Source organism: Enhydra lutris, unplaced genomic scaffold (assembly GCF_002288905.1).
Source record: "Enhydra lutris kenyoni isolate GAN:26980312 unplaced genomic scaffold, ASM228890v2 scaffoldscaffold24, whole genome shotgun sequence".
NCBI classification, from domain to species: domain Eukaryota; kingdom Metazoa; phylum Chordata; class Mammalia; order Carnivora; family Mustelidae; genus Enhydra; species Enhydra lutris.
Window position 1 is genome coordinate 3371964 of NW_019154108.1, and position 21918 is coordinate 3393881.

Consider the following 21918-nt stretch of genomic DNA (forward strand, 5'->3'; position numbering starts at 1 on the left):
GGAACATAAGCAGGGGGAATGGGAGAGGGAGAAGCAGGCTTCCCACTGTGCAGGGACCCCGATGTAAGACTCTATCACAGGACCCTAGGTTCATGACACTTAATGACTGAGCCACCCAGGGTTTCCCTGAGAGCATAAATTTACTCTCCATTCTAGGAGCCTAATAAATTGATTCTTTGTCTGTCTTTCTCACTACCCGGTGTATACAGCATTGTTTACCTCATTTGAGAAGAGTATGTACTGACTGGCATATTTTAATTATTTTTAATCTCTACACCCAGTGTGGGGCTCAAACTCATGACCCCAAGATCAAGAGTCACATGCTCTACCAACTGAGCCAGTCAGAGGCCCCGTGAAAGGCACATTTTAGATAGTAGCTTTCATAGTGGGAAGAGAAACTTTTCACAGAATGTTTAACCTTAAAAAGAAGTACTCAAACATGAATTTTATAATATATTTGCAGAAACTTATTTTGACCTTATATAGAATGTATTTTGTGGCTTTTAGGGTCAGTTGCTTGTTCTTTTTTTGTATTTGGGAATTCCTTACAATTTATAGGAAACTGTTTCTGGTTTTCTTTTTAGTAGAAAAATTAGGTTTGTGTATTAAAGTTTTATTTTATACTTCTAAGCTTTTTTTTTTTTTAAGATTTTATTTATTTGACAGAGAGAGAGAGATCATAAGTAGGCAGAGAGGCAGGCAGAGACAGAGGGGGAAGCAGGCTCCCCACTGAGCAGAGAGCCCGTCACAGGGCTCTATCCCAGGACCCTGAGATCATGACCTGAGCTGAAGGCAGAGGCCCAACCCACTGAGCCACCCAGGCACCCCTATAATTCTAAGCTTTTAATGTTACGTGATGGCTAGAATTGAATTAGATATTCTGTCACTCTGTGGTTAAATGGTGGAATGTTGCATTGTTTTCCTTGTGTAAGCATATGAACAAGCTAACCTATCTTGTAATTTTAATTTTGTTTGCTTATGAAACTGAAGGTATGGGGCATCTGGGTGGCTCAGGTCACGAAGCCTCTGCCTTCAGCTCAGGTCATGATCCCAGGGTCCTGGGATGGAGCCCCGGATCTGGCTCCCTGTTCAGTGGGGAGTCAGCTTCTCTCTCTTCTTTGTGTGTGCTTTCTTGCTCTCTCTCTTTCTCAAATCTTTAGGGGGAAAAAAAACTAAGCATATTTAATACATTTGCTAATTGGTACTATTTCTCTAATGAATTGTCTGTTTATAGCATTAATTTTATTGCTTCGGGTTCTTTTTCTTCAATTTGTTGAGTTCTTATATAATCACATTTTGCCAGATGTTAAGATACTTTCTCTATTGACAGTTTTTTTAACTTAATTTAATTTATTTATTTGAGGGAGAGACAGAGTGAGAGAGCATAAGAGGGGAGGTCAGAAGGAGAAGCAGACTCCCCATAGAGCTGTGAGCCTGATGTGGGACTCGATCCCAGGACTCTGGGATCATGACCTGGGCTGAAGGCAGTTGCTTAACCAACTGAGCCACCCAGGCGCCCCTCTGTTGACAGTTTTTATTTTTTTATTTTTATTTTTTTAAAAGATTTTATTTATTTGACAGACAGAGATCACAAGCTGGCAGAGAGGCAGGCGGAGAGAGAGAGAGGAAGCAGGCTCCCCGCTGAGCAGAGAGCCCGATGCCGATGCCGGGCTCCATCCCAGGACCCTGGGATCACGACCTGAGCCGAAGGCAGAGGCTTCACCCACTGAGCCACCCGGGCGCCCCTGCTGACAGTTTTTAAAGTGCCATTTTCTTTTCGTGCTGTGCAGGCATTTTGTGGGCTTCTTTCTGCAAACCCTTAGTACAAAACAGATTCCTGTGTTCTAGGTCTAGTTGGAACTGCGCGAAACAAAGGAGAAGAAAAGTAAATAGGCTGGGGGATATATTCTTCAGGAATACAAAGTTCTGGGCTGGATGTACAAATTTGGAATGATCCGTTGGTTGGTAAAGCCACCTTTAGGCCTGAAGAGATCCCTGCAGTGAAGAGTTTAGAGTGAGAAAGGAAGCTCGGGAGGCAGGATAGGCCTTCAGTGGAGTGGGAGGATAGCGCCTGCCGCTTCACTGCTGTCATTTTGAGGACTGCCCCCATGTTAGAATCACCAGAGGATTTTTTTTTTTTTTTTTCCAGAATAAGCATTGATCCACAGGCTCCAGCCCAGAACCTTAGATACTGGTATGTTTTGAATCTTGGGTGATTTCAATGTGCAGTGACGATTAGGGCGTTGCTCAGACTCTATCTCCTTTTCATAAATCAGTGGGTCCTTAAGTTCTTTTTGTCTCAGCATCACCTGGGGACTAGTTGGGCCCCCTGCTCAGAGTTCGATTCAGTAGGTCTGGGGTGGGGCCTGAGAATTTGCTTTTCTAGGAGTTTATAGATGATGATTGAGAAGCACTGTAACAACAGCTAGAGGAAGGGAAACTGTTGAGAAAAATGGATGTAGGTGCAGGTGGGCTTGTAGGTTTGCCCAGGAGTTTCTTACAATGTTGCTCTCTCTATGGTGTAGGTGTATGAGGGTCTCCACTAAGAGAGTGTTGCATGGGTAGTTGTGATGTTAAGAGAGGGTTGAGGTGCTAAATTGCCATCAGATGAGGGTGAAAGGACAAGTTGACTGTTTCTCTTGATATATCAGTTACTTGTAATAACTGAAGAAAGATCTCCTTGAATCTTAATTTTGTCACCTAGTATATATGCGCTGCTCTTTTTTGTCATTGTAAATGAATGTGTGTTTTTTTCTCCCATTTCTGCTGGTTTTCGGTGAAAATATGTCAATGGGGTAGATTCTGGGAGTACAGCTTTCTTCATACTATCATCATCATTGGCATCCTTGGGATATAATTAATTGTATACATTCTTCTATGTACGGTAGTAGGTAGCTGGTTATTTATTATGAAGTTCTTTTGGTTGCAGCTGAGTCCTTTTCACAGTTTATCTCAAAGGTTATTTATTGTAAATGTGTACTGAAATGAGATAATTTGAAAAATCTTGATAAATTTTATGGAACTATACACATAGTGTGGCAGTTGACCTACGTATGAAATCACGCCTCTATTGTAATGCTGATTCTGCAGTTTAACGTGTAAAATGGTAGATAAAATGACTTTTCTTTTTTTTTTATTTATTTTTATTTTTTTAAAGATTTTATTTATTTATTTGTCAGAGAGAGAGAGAGGGAGAGAGAGCAAGCACAGGCAGACAGAATGGCAGGCAGAGGCAGAGGGAGAAGCAGGCTCCCCGCTGAGCAAGGAGCCCGATGCGGGACTCGATCCCAGGACGCTGGGATCATGACCTGAGCCGAAGGCAGCTGCTTAACCAACTGAGCCACCCAGGCGTCCCTAAAATGACTTTTCTGATGGTAGAGTCTACATAGCCATTCCTTGACTTCGAATACTTTTTGCATGATAAATCTGTCTATTCTTTACTGTCTTTAACTCCCGTGCTTCAGTTCTTAATGCTTTAGCTATTGATGTGGGGTGGGGTTTTTTGTTTTTGTTTTTTGTTTGTTTCTTGGGGGGGCTGGAATTGGCCATCTTCTGCCCTACTTCCACCCTAACCACTCATAAATAAAACAAAAAATATAAAAACCAAAACTGTAAAAGGTTGATGTGTGTATACTTCATTAAATGTAAGGGAAATAGTATGAGAGCTAATTTGTGTATTTTTCCCTCCAACGATGAAATTCTCTTTATAAATGAATATTTTTTAAAATACTATTTTCTTAAAATAACTTACCATATACCCAGAGAATTGTTTTGATAAGTTGACACTATTTCTTGAACACCTAATCCATAGTCATGAAGTAGAATATTGTTTTTAGGTACCTTTGGTTTATGAGGAAGTGTTCTACTCTTTGCAGAATGCAGAGAAAATAGAATGTTTCTTTTTATTCTAAATTGTTAAATTACTACAGATCTGTTAGATATATACTGCCTGAAAACAGGAATGATGTTAATTCTCCTGTCATGTTTGCATTCCATATGCAGAAATTTATTTATGTCTGTGATCGCCAGCCTATTAAATTGAATAATATTTGTTAAATAGACAGTCTCCATAGATGTACTGTATTTGATCTATTCATTTCAGTATGCGTTAAAATTCTTTTTTTTAAGTAGGCTCCACAGGCAGTGTGGGGCTTGAACACACAATTTTGAGCAGATTGAAAGTAGCATGCTTTACCAACTGACCCAGCCACGTGCCTCTGGATTAAACTTCTTAATTCTCTGTGATACAGTTAAGCAGTTACAAACCATAAATGACTAATGTGTTTACTGAATGCAGGGCAGTTTAGTTTGATTTTGTTGTGTGTTCTTGGAATTTGACAGTATTAAACAGGTATGACATTTTATCGATGCCAGTTACTGAAGATGAATTTCATTCCTCAGTGTTTTTGTTCTGTTTTGTTTTGTTTTCAGAAATTTGGGGGACATTTGAATTTACTGAGTTTTTTTGTTTTTTTTTTTTTAAGTATTTATTTGAGAGCAAGAGCACAGCCGCAAGCAGGGGCAGGGCTGGAGGGTGAGGAGCAGCAGACCCTGCCGAGCAGGGGGCTGACGTGGAGCTCAGTCCCAATCAGGACCTGAGCCAAAGGCAAACACTTAACCACCTGAGCCACCCAGGCTTTTTTAAGAAACTAAAAGTTTCTTAAAGTAAGCTGAAATTTTCCTCATTTTTCTTTCTTATGTGTGTCTTAAAAGGTTTGAAGGGGTGTGGCAGGAGGTTTTGGACTCGATGAGTTTCCACCGAAATGTCGGAGAAGTCAGGCCAGAGCACAAAAGCAAAGGATGGGAAAAAGTATGCAACACTCAGTTTATTTAATACTTACAAGGGTAAATCTTTAGAAACTCAGAAAACCACAGGTGAGTAAAGTCAAGTGGCATATATTTTTATGATTTTCTTCGTTTTGTTTTGTTAGTATGGCTGGTCCTCTGGAGCTATTGCTATTAGAAGCTAGGATAAACCCATGTTTATGCAACCCTTTGTACTTTGGGCTTTTTAAGTGTGTACTCCTCTTTCAGGGGATGAATTAAATATCTTACAGTAGAAAATTTATTATTCTTTTTTTAAAGATTTTATTTGAAAGAGAGAGCTAGCACAGGAGCATGAGGGGGAAGGGGCAGAGGAGAGGGAGAAGCAAGTTCCCTGCTGAGCACAGAGCCTAACGAGGGGCTCCATCTGGGGACTCCAGGATACTAACCTGAGCCAAAGGCATATGCTTAACTGACTGAGCCACCCAGGGGCCCTGCAAATTTATGTTTTAAAATATGTTTCTTTTTTCCCGTTTGTTGTCAGCAGAAAGTCAGAACTGTGTGGCTCTGAATGGGAGACTTGGTCAATGAGATTGGGAGGCATAGGAATATACAGTAGTGGGTGTTTACTACCGCTTCTAGTTAGAAGAGAGTGAGTCCTGGGATGTTTTGGTTTTTGATACCTTGAGCCCAGTATTTATAGTGAAAGGGGAACCCTGGACCAAGTATGTTATATTAGCAGTGTTCAGAACGTAGAGTTAGGATATTTATTTTCTAATAAAGATTTAGGAGTTAGGATATTTATTCTCTAATATACTAATATACTAATATATAATATACTAATATACTAAGTTTTGAGTTTAAAATAGATTCTTTGAAAAGATTACAAAACCACTTATTGCCTGTGTTTTCCTGTTCATAGTATATAGGGTTGTTAGAATGTTTAAATCGTCTTTTCAGTGGCTTGATAGTTTAATATAATTTCTGCGTTGGATTAATGTTGCAGTTGTGTGACTTAGTTTTAAAGTTCTTATTTTAAGATAAAAGGACATAATGGTTCCAGATTCCATTAACTCCTGTTGTCTTTCTGTACTGTCTTAAGAGTAAATTAAGCAATAAAGTAGATGTTCTAAGAAAGTTGATGTTACTGATCTTTAGTTGCAGCTCGACATGGATTACAGAGTCTTGGAAAAGTTGGTATTTCACGGCGTATGCCTCCACCTGCTAACCTCCCAAGTCTCAAAGCGGAAAACAAAGGCAATGACCCTAATGTGAACATTGTACCTAAAGATGGCACAGGATGGGCATCCAAACAAGAGCAGCATGAAGAGGAAAAGTGAGTCAAAGTCAACTAAAAAATGAAACTGTTTCTTTGTAGGGAATTTTATTTTTTAAGATTTTATTTTTAACCTCCTAATGTGGAGCTCAAACCCACAACCCCGAGATCAAGAGTTGCACGTTCCAGTGACGAGCCAGCCAGGCCACCCCTATAGGGAACTTCGGTTTGCGTTTGTTCTGTGTGTTAGACGTTGAACTATGTAGGTTAGGTATCTCAGGCCATTTGAAGTCGTTTACATAGTCACCTTTGATGAATTTTGTGTGTGTGTGAGTAGGTTTAGTGGCAGTATTTCCATGTGTCAAGGTAGAGCAGATACCGGAATTGCTAATCACAGCCTTTCTGACGGACTGTGTCAGGCTTCCTGGAGCCCCTACCGTATGAGGCGTTCACTTTCTAGTGTAGTTAAGGGTTGATTCTATTAAATAATTTCCATGATGCTAAGAATTTGCCGGTTCACTGAAACTGTACCTGACGCACATTGCAAGTACTCAGGTAATTCTATTTAAATGAGTAAAGAGTTACTAGCAAGCAGGCCGCCAGAGAATTAGTAAGGTCCCTCTTAGTCATTCAGCATATGTGTAGCATTCTGTATTTCAGGGATTTTGCAAAGCTCTTAGTTTATTGAATGACCAACTGAAGCAGTGGTAATTTAGAAAAATAATACAAGTGATTGGGTACTTGATGCTTTTTGCCTCTATCTGTTACCCAATTTCTAGACTCCTATTTGGGGAGCTTTATATAGTAAATTTGACTCCACTTGAATAAAACTTGTTGGAAGACATTGTTCTCTGTTTCTTAGTTGTTGTAGAATTATTTTGTAGTAGCGAGCCAGTTATAGGTCTGAGTGTACCAGAAATACATTGCCTCTCTTAAGTCTCTTAACTCCTTACTATCTTTTTTCATTTTCAAGCATTAACTCATTACAAAGATTGAATAAAACTGGAGATTCTTTTAAAACCCTTTTTACTCGGGCACCTGGGTGGCTCAGTTATTCAAGTGTCCAACTCTTGACTTCAGCTCAACTCATGATCTCCGGGTTGCGAGATCGAGCCCTGCATCGGGTTCTGTGATCAGGCTCTAGCCATGGAGCCTGCTTAAGATTCTCTGTCTCTCCACTCCCCTCCCCGCCAAAAAAACCCCTTTTACTCATGGGGATGTATTGGGCAAATTGCTGTTACCACTTTGAATAACAGTAGTAAGTACAGTGGTGAACCTGTTCACTGCCAGGTGGAGAGTTTGCTTAGCCTTAGCCCTGGCCAGTCCGCCAGTGTGGACAGTGTGTATGCCTGTAATGTTATTTCTAATTACATGTAAGTGTTTACTCTCTAAAGTAGATTTTAGTGATTATACTCAATAATGAGTGTTTCTTTTTTTCTTTTTTTACAAAATGACAAAACTATCTTCTCCTTGCGTTATTAAAAGGAAGAAATGAAGGGGGATGAAAATAGCTACACTTTATTTAAAGGAGTGTTGCAGAGGAAAAGCATTTGTGGGAGATGCAGCTATGAGTAAATACGTAGCCAAAACAGTCTGTTCACAAATTTACCTTAACTACAATATTTATTATTATTTTATTTGAACATACAATATCTGAAATAATGGATTCCTATTTTTTTTCAAGAGCACCAGAAGTTCCACCAGCACAACCAAAACCTGGGGTTGCAGCTCCCCCAGAAGTAGCACCTGCTCCCAAATCTTGGGCCAGTAACAAGCAAGGTGGGCAAGGAGATGGTAAGTGGACGTTAGCTGGGGAAACTGACTAGGTTTGATCGTTACTGAACAGCCATGTAGGAGATAAGGGGTGGATTTTGACAAGGGTAGAGAACATTGTCAAGGATACGCTCAGGTCCTAAAAAAAGGCTTTTTCTTTGAACTCTTGGGGTAGTTAAGTTTCAGTGCCAAGACCCATGTTTGAGCCAATGATAGGGATTTAAAAAGGAGTTTTCCGATACCTTCTGTCCCACATTGTTTTTATCTTCATCCTACATGACCAGAAAAAACTTTGTATCTTCTGTTCTTTGGGGCATCAAAGTACCCAGACATTGTGTAAATTGCTAGAAACCATATTTATCATCATCTGTGCTCCCTAACCTCTTCTAGTTCAGATACGCGCTACTCAGGATTTCCATGGTAGAGAAGAGCTAGACAGTAGCTGTGAAGCACGGTAGCTGTAGTCCTACCCTCGAGGAATGACGACTCCCCAGCAAAATTTAAGTTTCCCACTTGCAGGACAGGAAAAACCTATCAAACATTGTATCGAAAATCTAGGCCCTGTCTGCACCCTCGAGTTAATAAAATCAGATCTTTTAATTTATGAAAGTATATAAATAAATAGGCAAATACGTAGGCGGGTGAATGGATGACTAGTGATGTGCAGCCAGTATCCAGTCATAAATTTAGTGAAGGCGTTTTAGCCTCGTTGTGGTACTTACTTGCAGTGTTGATTCCTATGTTCTTTCAGTAGTAATATTTGATTCTTAGAGTTTTTAGCAAAGGAATTTGACTTTTTGAAAATGCAGAGTCATAATAAAATTTCACAGGAGTGAAATTCTCATTTTCCTTATCTTTAATGAGTCCTGAACAGTGTCTGGCAGATTCCTTTCTTAGATTTTTATCTCCTTGTGGCTGTTCATTAACTTTCCAAGGGATTTTAATTCTAAATATATTTTAAAGTTTTATGGATATAAACAGTAGAATAATTATATATATACATATATATATAATTATATAAAAAGTGGAATAATATATCCGAGAAAAGCAGACACCTCTATCCTGGGAGGGTTTTTTCATTATCTTCAGTATAAAAGTTACATTTAATGTTTTAACAAAATCTGTAGGAATGCAGGTGAATAGTCATTTTCAGCAAGAATTTCCCAGCCTGCAGGCAGCTGGGGATCAGGAAAAAAAAGAAAAAGAAACCAGTGATGACAATTACGGACCTGGACCCAGTTTACGCCCACCAAGTAAGAATACTTTCTATTTCATAAAAATAGTGAGTGAGATTATGTTTTTATTGTATTTTGTAATATAACCTGCCCAATATTATATGCATGACATACCTAGTTTGAAAAGACAGAGTAGCTGCTGTCATTCCACTGTGGTTTTCACATGCACAGCATTGGTATAACTTAAGAACATGTGGGAAATGTACATCTTGAGCCTCACACCCAACCCTCTGAATTAGAAATTTGCATTTTAACAAGATGCCTGGGTGAGTTCTTTGCACATTAATACTAGTCATTTCTATAGTAGTAAAACTTTAAACCAGTCTCCCTAATACGCAAATATTTATTTGTAAATTGTATCCACTTATTTGCTACTCTGTTAACATTCAGTCATCTTGTGCTTTCTGAACTCACAACAAAGACCCAAATAAATTCGGATAATGAGAAATACTTGTATTATGGACATAAAACTAAAAAAAGAAATATAAAATCCTTGAGATTAAATGTCTTATTTATTAATTATATTAGTTTCCTATTTGATACAAAAATATCTCAGAGGATCCTGTATACATACATGGGAGTTTTCTCTTCAGTGATGGTTACAAATCTGTATTTCTTTTTTTTTGTTTTTGTTTTTTTTTTTTAGATTTTATTTATTTATATGACAGAGAGAGCTCACAAGTAGGCAGACAGAGGGAAGCAGGCTTCCTGCTGAGCAGAGAGCCAGATGTGGGGTTCGATCCCAGAACCCTGAGATCGTGAGCCGAACGCAGAGAGTTAACCCACTGAGCCACCCAGGCGCCCCACAAATCCATATTTCTGATAACCTAATACATTTCACACTTTTTATGGCTCATTTCTTGTCTGGGTAAATCATCTTTTCTTATTTTTAGTTTTTATTGTTATGTAGTTGATGTATTTATATTAGAAATAGATTGTCAGCTCTATTTTCTTTTCATTCATTTATATATTTATTTATTTATTTTAATTTTAAGTAATTTCTACACCCAACATGGGCCTTGAACTTAAAACCCTGAGATCAGGAGTCCCATGCTGTGTACGCACTGAGCCAGCCAGGCATCCGTCTACTGTTTTCTTGGTCAGTTGGTTTCCAGCAGTTACCAGCTATTGCCTAACAAATTTGGCAGCGGAACTGACTTAACGATTTCACACAGTGCGCAAGGGTCAGGGATCTGGGAGCTGCTTGCTTCCTGGAGTTGTGGCTCGGGAAGTCTCTCAGCAGCCTTGCAGTGTGTCCTCTGATGCTGATTTGTCGGGGCTGCTGTGCCAGGTTCACTCACGGCAGCTCTTCTGTGTGTGGGCTGCTCACAGTGTAGCTTCCCCACATAAAGAGAGACTCAGGATGGAAGCCCAGTCCTTTATAACTTAACTCTGTAAGAGACATGTGATCACTGCTGCTTTATCCTGTAGGTAACACAAACCAGTCCTGGTGCAGGGTGTGAAGACCAGGAGCTGGAAACCCCTTTTGGATCATCTTAGAGGCTACCTGCCGAAGAGATGCCTTGTAAAATCATTTACTTGTTTCACTGAGTGCAGTTTTACCAGATAATATAGTCACTAAATTTGCCCCCTTGGGGCACAGGTAACTAGCCGTAGTAGCCTGAAAACAGATGAGGCCATCACTGTCACCACCACAGGACTCCCATCCCTCTTCCCTCAGGACACCTCAGGTATAATAGTGACTTTAATCTCTATATCAAATATTGGTAAAGCTCGATAGAGAAGTTCTAATAATTTCTTCCCCAACCATAGTATTTACTTTTGGTGGTACCCTCGTGGTCCGTCTGCTCTGCTTTGGAAGCCACTGTTCTTGATTACCCAATACTTTGAAAGGAGTAGGGCCTAGATTAGATTTTCACTGCTTCTTCACTGTGTTGTTACTCTCTTGAATTTTGAAACGTGCCTAGTTTTATTTCACCGTGTTCCATTTCTAGCTTTTTTCTTATGCCCCTCCCCCCTTTTAAATTTCAGTGCTGAATTCTGTGGTGCTGTTTCTTTGTTTTTGTTTTGTTTTGTTTTAAAGATTTTATTTATTTATTTGACAGATCACAAGTAGGCAGAGAGGCAGGCAGAGAGAGATGGGGAAGCAGGCTCCCCGCTGAGCAGAGAGCCCGATGCGGGGCTCAATCCCAGGTCCCTGGGATCATGACCCTAGCCGAAGGCAGAGGCTTCAACCCACTGAGCCACCCAGGCGCCCCGTTGTTTCTTTGTTTTAATTGAATTTCTGCCTTTCTCCATACCAGATGTTGCTTGTTGGAGAGATGGTGGTAAGTCTGCTGGCTCACCTTTGACATCTGACCAAGATGAGAAGCTCTCTGCCCAGGATGAAAGCACAGCCGGAACATCAGAACAGAATGATATCCTCAAGGTGGTGGAAAAGAGGATCGCTTGTGGTCCTCCACAGGCTAAACTGAATGGACAGCAGCCTGCTCTTGCTTCCCAGTACAGAGCTATGATGCCTCCTTATGTAAGTATTGTTAAAGAAGTGAATTGTTAAATAGGTTTTTGCTCTGGGTTCCAAGGAGAGAATTACAATGGGGAAAAGTTTAGGTCTTTATTTGCATTAACATCTAACTAAAAATAACCATTTTCCTTGATTATGGATGCAGGAAATAAATCACAGAAGTATCAGGAGTACCCTAGTTTTTGTCATTAATAGGGATCATATATATTTTTTCATATCCTGTCAAAATTGTGGGTGTGGCAAAATATATTTAGTAATACTTCAAAGTAGTTATTAGACCTATGGGTAGCCCCACTTGTTATTTAATGAAAAAGCACATATATTACTATATCACATATTTTTTTTTTTAAATATTGTGTTAACAAAATTTTAGCATAAGTGTTTTCTTTTGTAGTACTCTGTATTTTAAATTATGGATTTTAAAACATTTCTGTGAGAAGAGAGTCATAGGATTGACCAGACTGCTAAAGAGTGGTTCATGGCACAAAAAAGGTTAATATGTGCTTTAGTTCTAAAGTTTTCATTGGTAAACATACCTTTACGTTCTTTTTAACTTCTCATTATGGAATACTTTGAACATATTAAAAAACAGAAATAATAGTACAGTGAACTTCCCCATTCTTCCATATCTACCATCCATCTTCAGTAGTTAACAACTTGGGGTCAATCTTGGTTGAGCTATTTCCCACCACCTCCAATTACTAGCAACATCCTAGATACATGATTTCATCCATATGTATTTTAGGTTGTATTTTAAAACATGAAGGCTAGGAGAAGAATCCACCGTGGCGTTATACCTAAAAGGATAGTTTTTGTTCTTTTATTTTTAAAAATTTTTTAAAGATTTGTTCATTTATTTATGGGTGGGGTAGAGTGGGGGGGAGGGAGAGTCTTAAGCAGACTTCACCCTGAGTGCAGAGCCTGACACGGGCTCAGTCTCACAGCCCTGAGGTCACTACCTGAGGTGAAACCAAGAGTTGGACACCCAACTGACTGTGCCACCCAGGTGCCCCTAAGGAGTTTTTAAAAATACCAAGCCAATATTCAGATTTGTCTGATTATCTCATGATTAGGATCCAAATAACATCTATTCTTTGAGTTGATATTTTTCTTAGGAACCCTGTTATCTTTGGTTACTTCTTTCCCTCCATACCACTCTCTCTCTCTCTCAAGTAACAATTTACTTGTTAACCTGTGGAGTTTCTCATAGTCTGGGTTTTGCTGATTCTGTGTTTGTCGTTTTATTTAATATATACTTGTGACCCATATATTTCTGTAAATTAATGGGTAGATTTAGTGCCCTCATACATTTATTTGCTCTCAGCCTCCTGTGAAATGATACGGTAAATTACGTGTGCCCAAGTAAATAAACTAACATTTTTTAGGGCACCATTAATCTCAAGGAGAGTAAAGGTCTGGTTCTTATATTTATTTTTATTATGATTTAATTCCTAAGTATTCAGGCTCTAAATACCCATATTTTTTTTTCACATTTTGTATTTCTTTGTAGTATTTAATTATTCTAGGGTAGAGGAGGGAAATAAATGATTAAAAAATAATTTTTTTTTATTTTAGGAGTATGATAAAAATTAGTCTTATATGCTGACCTGGTCTTGAAAAATTATTTACACCTACTTTTGCCTAATAGTTTCAAATTGTCCTTCCATAGAGCCCTGAAATTTAGGCTTGGGGGTGGGATGGTAGAAGGGAAAGTTTTAAAAGGGGAGATCAAGTGGGCTTTTCTCCCAGTTTCATCAGTCATTTTATTTGAATAATGTATTCCACTAACTAACAAAAACAAAAATGTTCTTTAAACCATCACTATATATTGAGAATTTAAAGATAGTTTCTACAGTTTTTTTGTGGCAGATTCCTAAATTTTAAGCATTTAATGCGTGAAATTAATCTCTCCGCCTGAGGGATCTAATGAAACTTTACCTGTGAACATTTGCCTCCAGCTGTATTTTTGCTGACTTTCAGTACACAATGATGTAACCAGAAATTCTTAGTATTCACCAGACAAAAAGCTTCTCCATTTGAGCTTCAGCTGCTGCTTAACTTAATTAACTTATCTCTAACCCTACTTAGAAATTGCATCTTGAGATGGAATGATAACCTTTCTTCAAGTACAGAGTAATTTCTTTACCTAACAGGGTTTTGTTGTTGTTATTGTTTTTTATTTAAGAAAAGCTGATCTATTTCAGGATATAAATTAGGTATTTAAGGTAATACAGTCTTCCTTTCTTTTCTTTCTTGCCTGCCTGCCTTCCCTTCTCCTTCCTTCCCACCCTCTCTCCTTCCTTTTTTCTTCCTCTTTCCTTCTTTTCTTTTCTTTCTTTTTTCTTTTTGTATTTTGACTTGGTTATAAGCAAATAGTTACAAGCATGTCTTTTGACATCTGTTCCCTTCTCTTGGTGTTTTTGTCTTTATAATCTATCTTTAAACTTCAAAACTTAGTTTCTCGAATCCAGGTTAGCATAGAGAGCAGTTTAGGATTATGATCTGTATACTAACTTGAATAGGAATCCACCTGTTTCCCACCCATGGGAAATCTCCAGTACACACTGTCTTCCTCACTACCTTGGGTTATGGACCATACTTTTATCTAAACTGAATTTCTCTTTACCAATAAATCTGTCTTCAGTTAATCTACTACATTATGATGAAGTGTCACATTATTTTCTTTCAAGGCTTTAAACTTAGGGCTTTGCAGTTCTCTGGGGTGCATGCATGTTGTCTTTTTAGGTTTTTCATGTTGGTACATAATCGTTTATGTGATTTTGTTAATGGGATGGCTGAAGTTCTTCCTAGGATGTGTCCTAGTTATTACCTGTATTTGTAAAGTCTTGCTAGATACAGTTTCTTAACAGATAGCTTATTACTGTGAGTAAATGATGATATATATCAGTTGATAGAGCTAATTATTCATAGGATGGTTTATTAGAATCTTTCTTTCTATAACTTATAATCTCAGGTTTAGTTAGGGTGACCCTTTTTTTACATATATAACTTGGTTACAAATTTTACCAATTTTGTTTTCTTCATTCAGATGTTTCAGCAGTATCCACGGATGGCGTATCCTCCTCTTCATGGTCCCATGAGGTTTCCACCTTCTTTATCTGAAACAAACAAGTAAGGCTATTAAATGATAAAAGTTGCCAAAGCACAAAGGCCCATATGTGCTCATTAAGATTTTCTGGAGGAGGTTGGAAGAAAAAAGAAAAAGATTTCCTGGAGGTTGAATGGATTGTGGTGATTGATTCATTATTTTGACCTCAGAATAGAGTTGCCATGTACAAATAATTGACTTTTTTTTTTTTTTAAGATTTTTATTTGTTTATATGATAGAGAAGATCACAAGTAGGCAGGGAGGCAGGCGGTGGGGGAGAGTGGGGGAAAGCAGGCTCCCCACGGAGCAGAGACCCGATGCGGGGCTCGATCCCAGGACCCTGAGAACATGACCTGAGCTGAAGGCAGAGGCTTCACCCACTGAGCCACCCAGACGCCCAAATAATTGACTTTTATAAGACACAACAATACTTTATTCTTCTAAAACTTTAAATTAACATAAAAACTTTAAATTGACATAAGATTCTGAAAACTGAAAATCATGTCCCTGGTAAGACGTGATAGTTTTTTATCTGTTCTTCTAATTCCATGGGTTAAATGACTGCCCATTTTCTTTTTTTTCTTTCTTTCTTTCCTTTTTTTTTTGCATAATGTGAGACTTGAGCATTCTCCTCAATGATTTTTCTTAACATTCTTTATTTTGATATTAGTATTAGGCTTAGCCATATTATTCTTTAACATATTTGTTTTATCTTAAATTTTTGGCAATTAAAAAAACCCATTTTCTGATATTAAATACTTGTAACAGAATTATATATTGTCCTGAACTTATGTATTAACATTAGAATTTCTTCATACACATGTCAGGTGCAAAATATTTTGTATATTAGACAATACTAATGTTGAATTGAAATGAATTAAATTTCAGTCTTTTGATATTTATGTAATTTATAATCATTAAAACTTTGTATCTTTTCCCCTCATAACTTCTGTTCATTAGAGGCCTTCGAGGAAGGGGTCCACCGCCTTCATGGGCCTCTGAGCCTGAACGCCCCTCCATCCTTAGTGCATCAGAACTGAAGGAGCTTGATAAATTTGATAACCTAGATGCTGAAGCTGATGAAGGTTGGGCAGGTAAGAGGCAAAATTAATTGCTTTTAGTTCTTAGATGTTTTTAAACAGTCAGTCTGAATTTTCCTTAATTTAATAGGTGCTCAGATGGAAGTAGATTATACAGAACAGCTGAATTTCAGTGATGATGATGAGCAAGGAAGTGGTAGTCCTAAGGAAAGCAGCAGGTAAGCTGTTGGATACCTTCCACAAGTAATACTATGAATTTATTGGTATAACATTATCCATTTGTGCAGAGGCTTCGTTAATAGTCACTTATTCCCTTTTTATAGAATTTCTGTATTTTACTCCCAAGAACTTACTGAGTTGGGAAGGTGATTATTGAGCCAAATTTTAAAAGTACAGCTAATCAAGGAATTAAAGTTTGATGCTTCTAAAGAAAATACATATTTTTAAAAAGATGTTCAGATCCTAACCATCTAATTGGTGATTTTTTGAAAGACAACATCAGGGACTATTTCAAACTTGTTACTTCATATTTACAAAACTAGAGAAAAATCACTTGAGTTACTGGAACTGCCTCAAGTCTTTGAGGGTTTTTTTGTTTGTTTGTTTGTTTTAAAGATTTTATTTATTTATTAGTCAGAGAGAGAGAGAGAGCGAGCGAGCAAGCACAGGCAGACAGAGTGGCAGGCAGAGGCAGAGGGCAAAGAAGGCTCCCTGCCAAGCAAGGAGCCTGACGTGGGACTCGATCCCAGGTCGCCGGGATCATGACCTGAGCTGAAGGCAGCCGCTTAACCAACTGAGCCACCCAGGCGTCCCTCAAGTCTTTGAGTTTTTAAACTTCAGCAAGCAGCATTAAAGTTTGAAAAACGGGAGCTTCTCATCTCTTCTCCAATATAGGGGCATCAGAATCAGAAACACATGAGTTATATACCATAAAAATTGGGCTCTTAAAATATAAGGAGCTTGCATGCACATGCTGTTAGTTGCTAGACAATTTGGTAGAGTTCGTAGTTTTTAGCCATGGCATTACAGTATACTGCTGTTTCATGATCAGTTATGAGCTGCCTTGCACTTGTGATTTTAAAAAAATACCGTAGTTTGACTTCTGTCTTTTCATTAAGTCAGGATATATTAGAATATAGGTATTAATAGTATTACTTGGTTGCATTTAGATGAGACTTTTGGGGTTGGGGTGATACAAAATGGTGGGGCTGTATTCCTTTGTGAAGTTGTATGTCAAGTGTGAGTGTCTGTATTTGACAATTATGTGGCTGTACTTCAGACCTTGTGATGATAACTTGGCCAAACCCAGTTCTTAACACATTATTGATATATGGCATAGAATGAATGAATGAATGAATGAATGAAAACACCACTAGGTCACAAGACCATCTCATTCCTTGATATACTCCCACTCCACCCCCCAACCCATATACAAATAATCTTATATAGACAAAATGCTTTTACTTATGGTGTAGTCTGTTTACTTTACTTTCTTACTTCACCTGGATTTTGATTCCTTAGTGAGGATCAAGGTTCAAAAGCTTCTGAAAACACTGAAAACCGAAAAGAAGCAGATGAAGCTTGCAACGCTAAGTCATCTTCTCAGACACCTGCTCAACCATCGGTATCCAAAGTTCCCTATGGGAAGGGACCTCCATTTAATCAGGTTTGTTGGACTTAAGGAGATCATATTCACTACCTGAACTTTCGTTGAATTCATCATAAAATTGAAAGAAGAGTTAGGAAAAGGAAATTATCTTTTGTCTTGGGTAGTTGTAGATGTAAACCATAATTTTATTGCATATTTACAGGAACTGTCAATATAGTAGCTAAAATTATTAAATAGAAACTAAAATTTCACTTTTTTTCTGTCTTATAATAGTGTGGTCCTATTAAAGTGGAGGTATAAACTGACTTTCCAAACATTGCTAAGTGCTTTATGGTTTATTGAGTATTCTATAAATTCTAGTCCGTATTCTTATGTGAAATAGTACGCTTATAGTACATATATCACATGTAAGGAGTAGAGAAATCTATTAAGTGTGAGTCATTTTGAAGAACATTGTTAAAGAAAGGAGGTAATGTGGGTAAGCAGATACACTTGATCCTACTTCCAAGAAACTGCATTGCAAGCTGGGAATTAAAAAGGGCTATCATCCAGAGAGCCCACTTAGCACCTAGTGCACTCAGCATGTAGTTGTAGAATTCATACAGAACAGATTGAGAAACTTATCCCTTCAAGGAGATAAGGTAGGTAGCTAGCAGTCTCTGTAAAATGAAAAGACATCAAGTATCATTTGCAAGACAGTGTGACAGCTGGTGTGACAGAGCGCACATAAGTGCTTAAGAGCATTCTCTGGAAAAGGTTTTGCGAAAGACTCGGTACTTGAAGTGGGAATTAACCAGGAAACAAAGGGAAGAGAGAAATTTTAAGCAGTGGTAACGTGTTCAGAGTAGAGAAGCATGAGAAAGCATGGCACATTCTGTAAGTCTCGAGTAGTTTGATACAGGAAAGGAGTTAAGAGAGCTACGTGACAACGAGTTGTTAAATGTATGCTCTTCAGGGAAGTTTGAATCTCATCCTTAAGGCATTGATTAGTCATTGGAGAATTTGTGAACTCTGAAAAAGGATTTTTCAATTTTTTTAATAATAAAGTTCGTGTTTCATGTGACTTGATTTACTGGCTTAACATGGGGAATGATAATTCCTTTCTTATAAAAGAATAGAGGAATATCATATGCCATATCGTGGTGTCTTGATGTGTGTGTGTGTGTGTGTGTGTGTGTGTGTGTGACATTGAGGTATATATTAGCAAGTGAATAGGGTTGTAACTGTAGCAAGTGAGTATGTATTGTATTTGATTCTCAGTATGTCTAGATGTTTCAGTTCTTTAGGTAAGTTTCCATTTAGTTTGCCATTAGGAAAAAATTCAGAGAAAGAATAGGGCTTACATAAATAAAATTTCAAAATTACAGGCGTACTTAAGTACCTTCAGAAATATTTCTAGTAGATATCTTTTATCTGGTTATTTCGTAATAGTCCTTATCTTTATAACAGGAACGTGGACCATCTTCACACCTGCCCCCACCTCCAAAATTGCTTGCACAGCAGGTAAACCTTAAATGCTTCTTTGCGGTCTGTATGTACTATTTGTGGTGTGTATGTATTTTTGTATGTATTTTGACTTTATTTGTTTTAATGGAAAGATTTCTGTATGTTTCTTATTTAATAACTTTTATGAAACAATTATGGATATTACCTTGTTAGTTCTTTGCGTATCTTCCTCTTTTTTCTGCTCTTCTTCATTCTCAGCTGATATGCTTCCTCCTGATTTCACTAAGAAGATGAGAAGCAACTGTTTTTCCCATTTCAGTGCCCTTCCCATTCTGACTTCTTCCTGTCCTTGCTGCTAAGAGCAACCCTTCTACTGTTCCCTTGCTCCCATCTCTTTCGCTTACCGGTAATATTATCTCCCATCTTAAGAAACTTTTTTAAAAAATCAAACTTTCCTTAACTCTTACTGCCCTCCGTCTGTGGTATCTATAGTTTCCACCCTATTTCTCTGTTCTCCTTGGTGGCAAAATAGTTTTAGTGAGCTATTTATACTTACGGTCTTCACTTTCTCTCTCTTCTAACCCTTTCTAGTTAACACTTTTTCATCACCACTATACCTTTGAAACTATTATTATGAAAGTCAGTAATGATTTCCATCTTGCCCAATTCAGTTCTCTTGTCTTCATTTTACTTAATTTCATTAGCGGTTGACATAGCTAGTCTTTCCATCCTTCTTAAAAGACTTTTTTTTTATGTTTTAGACATCACGCTATTGTGTTCTCTCTTCAGTTTGTATTTTCTTCTGTGCCTTTATTGAAGGGGGGAAGTGCATACACACATACCCAACAGGAAGCGGGAGGAGCAGAGAGAGAGGGAATGAGAGAATCCCAAGCAGACTCCCCACTGAATGTGGAGCCCGACACAGGACTTGATCCCACGCTCTGAGATCATGACCTGAGCCGAAATCAAGAGTCTGACACTTAACTTACTAAGCCACCCAGGTGCCCTGGGTGTTGGAGGGTTAAGGGCTGTGTTCTTATTCCTTTTTCTGACTCTTTCCCTGGAAGATCTCATATATGTGCTTATGGTACTTAGCTGTAGCCCTTAAAGTTCTACCCTGACTTCAAGAGTTACGTATTTAGTGATCAATTAAGCATCTTTACTTGGATTTCTGCTAGATAGGTCCAGACCATAAAATAAAGTAATAGTAAAATAGAGAGTCTAGAGTAAAATAGAGAGTCTAGATCATATATATCTATATATTTTATATTTAGTCCAATGTTTTCATCATCCCATTTTCTCCTTTGTAAGGATTCTGACTGGTTATGTGGCTTTCCAGATTTCTTTACCCTACAAGCTAATAAAATGAGTATTTTTAAAACTTTTTTTTTTTTTTTTTAAGTTCCTTAACATTCCAGTGCTTCAGGTGCTCTTCTTATTCGGCTCATTTTCCCATAGTTACAGGCAGTGATTGTAGTTGTTCTAGAATGTACCAGTTAGAAGTCTTTCAGGGGATGCCCACATTCCACTATGGGTTCTGAGTGTTCATTTCTGCAGCTTTCAGTTCAAAGATCGAGAACTCTGTCTGTACAGGCTGACTTCCAGGGATTTCTTCTCCTGCGAAGTGTTGGCAGTAGTCGTGTCTTCGTCTTCACGTAGCATCTCTGGCTGTTTTTCCCTGTAACTGCACCTTTTGTCTTCTCAGGGCTCACACGACACTGTTCTGCCTCTTTGTGGACTTTCTCTCTAGGCGTTCCATCGCTGACAGTTACGAGCACTCACATTCTAAATTCCTTCGTGTCTAAATTTAGATTTTGAAATCATGTTGTGACAGCTTCTTATTTTACTCAGCAAATTCTTTGCACGGTAACGTGTGCCACAGTCAGTAGGTGCACGGCCAAGATTAATTGTTCTGGTCTTCGTTTGGAGAATTATCTAAATATTTTCCCCATGTTACTCCTTGTTTGTATTTAATATGTATGCTTTATCAGAAATATTTGTGACATTGTGTCGAGTCTTTCCTTGCCTCTTCATGTCTGTGATACCCATTGTCACTTGGAAATGGGTCTGTCGTGTTCACCTCATCGTTTATCATAATGTTGCAGCATCCTCCTCCAGACCGGCAGGCAGTGCCCGGAAGACCAGGCCCTTTCCCCACCAAGCAGCAAGTACCGGATGAAGATGAAATTTGGAAGCAAAGACGAAGACAGCAATCAGAACTTTCTGCGGCCGTGGAACGCGCACGGAAACGGCGTGAAGAGGAAGAGCGAAGAATGGAAGAACAAAGGAAGGCAGCATGTGCGGAGAAACTGAAACGATTGGATGAAAAGCTTGGCATAGTGGACAAACAACCATCTCCAGAGGACATTAGAGAAAGGGAGCGAGAAAAAGAACGGGAGCGTGAGAAAGAACTTGAGAGAGAACAGGAACGGGAGCGAGAGAAGGAGAGGGAGAAAGAAAGGGAGAGGCAACAGGAGAAGGAGAAAGAACTGGAGAGGGAGCAGGAAAAACAGAGAGAACTGGAAAAGGAAAGAAAGCAAGAAAAAGAGAAAGAACTAGAAAGACAGCAGGAAAAGGAAAAAGAACTGCAGAAGATCAAGGAACAGGAAAAGGAATGTGAGTTGGAGAAGAAAGAAAGGGAAAAAGTGGAGGAAAAAACTGAACACAAAGAACCTACTTTAGAACCTGTGGTAGAAAAAACAGAAAGTGAGACCAACTGTAATAAAGGTATGAGAGTCTTGTTCTTATGTAGGAGGCTTCAGAGCGCTGCTGGTGTGGGTGTCCACGTGTTTTTGATGTATGCATGTAATCCACATGAAAATGATGTTTCTTTTGTTTTCAAGATTGATTTTATTTACAGAGAGAGTGTGTAGGTGCACACGTGTGTGAGCAGGGGGAGGGCAGAGGGAGAGGAAATGTCAAGTAGGACTCCACACAGAGTGCAGAGTCCATTGTGGGGCTGGATCCCAGGATCCTGACATTGTGACCTGAGCCAAACTCAGGAGTCAGATGCTTAACCAGCTAAGCCACCCAGGCATCCCAATTGAGGGTTTTGTTTTTTGTTTTTAAAGATTTTATTTATTTATTTGACAGAGATCACATGTAGGCAGAGAGGCAGGCAGAGAGAGAGGAGGAAGCAGGCTCCCTGCTGAGCAGAGAGCCCAATGCGGGACTCGATCCC

At 38.6% G+C, this 21918-nt stretch overlaps 1 protein-coding gene across 1 annotated transcript in view; it reads left to right on the plus strand.

The window, feature by feature from the left end:
* Positions 1–21918, plus strand: part of LOC111150902 (proline rich coiled-coil 2C) — a 105358-nt gene that overhangs the window by 20601 nt on the left and 62839 nt on the right. The window contains exons 2-12 of the mRNA XM_022508589.1: positions 4714–4875; positions 5929–6100; positions 7725–7834; positions 8941–9066; positions 11313–11536; positions 14583–14665; positions 15603–15736; positions 15813–15900; positions 17204–17348; positions 18741–18794; positions 20843–21464. Coding sequence (XP_022364297.1) covers positions 4764–4875; positions 5929–6100; positions 7725–7834; positions 8941–9066; positions 11313–11536; positions 14583–14665; positions 15603–15736; positions 15813–15900; positions 17204–17348; positions 18741–18794; positions 20843–21464 — 1870 coding nt within the window. The 5' untranslated portion in view covers positions 4714–4763. The remainder of the gene's footprint in view (positions 1–4713; positions 4876–5928; positions 6101–7724; positions 7835–8940; positions 9067–11312; positions 11537–14582; positions 14666–15602; positions 15737–15812; positions 15901–17203; positions 17349–18740; positions 18795–20842; positions 21465–21918) is intronic.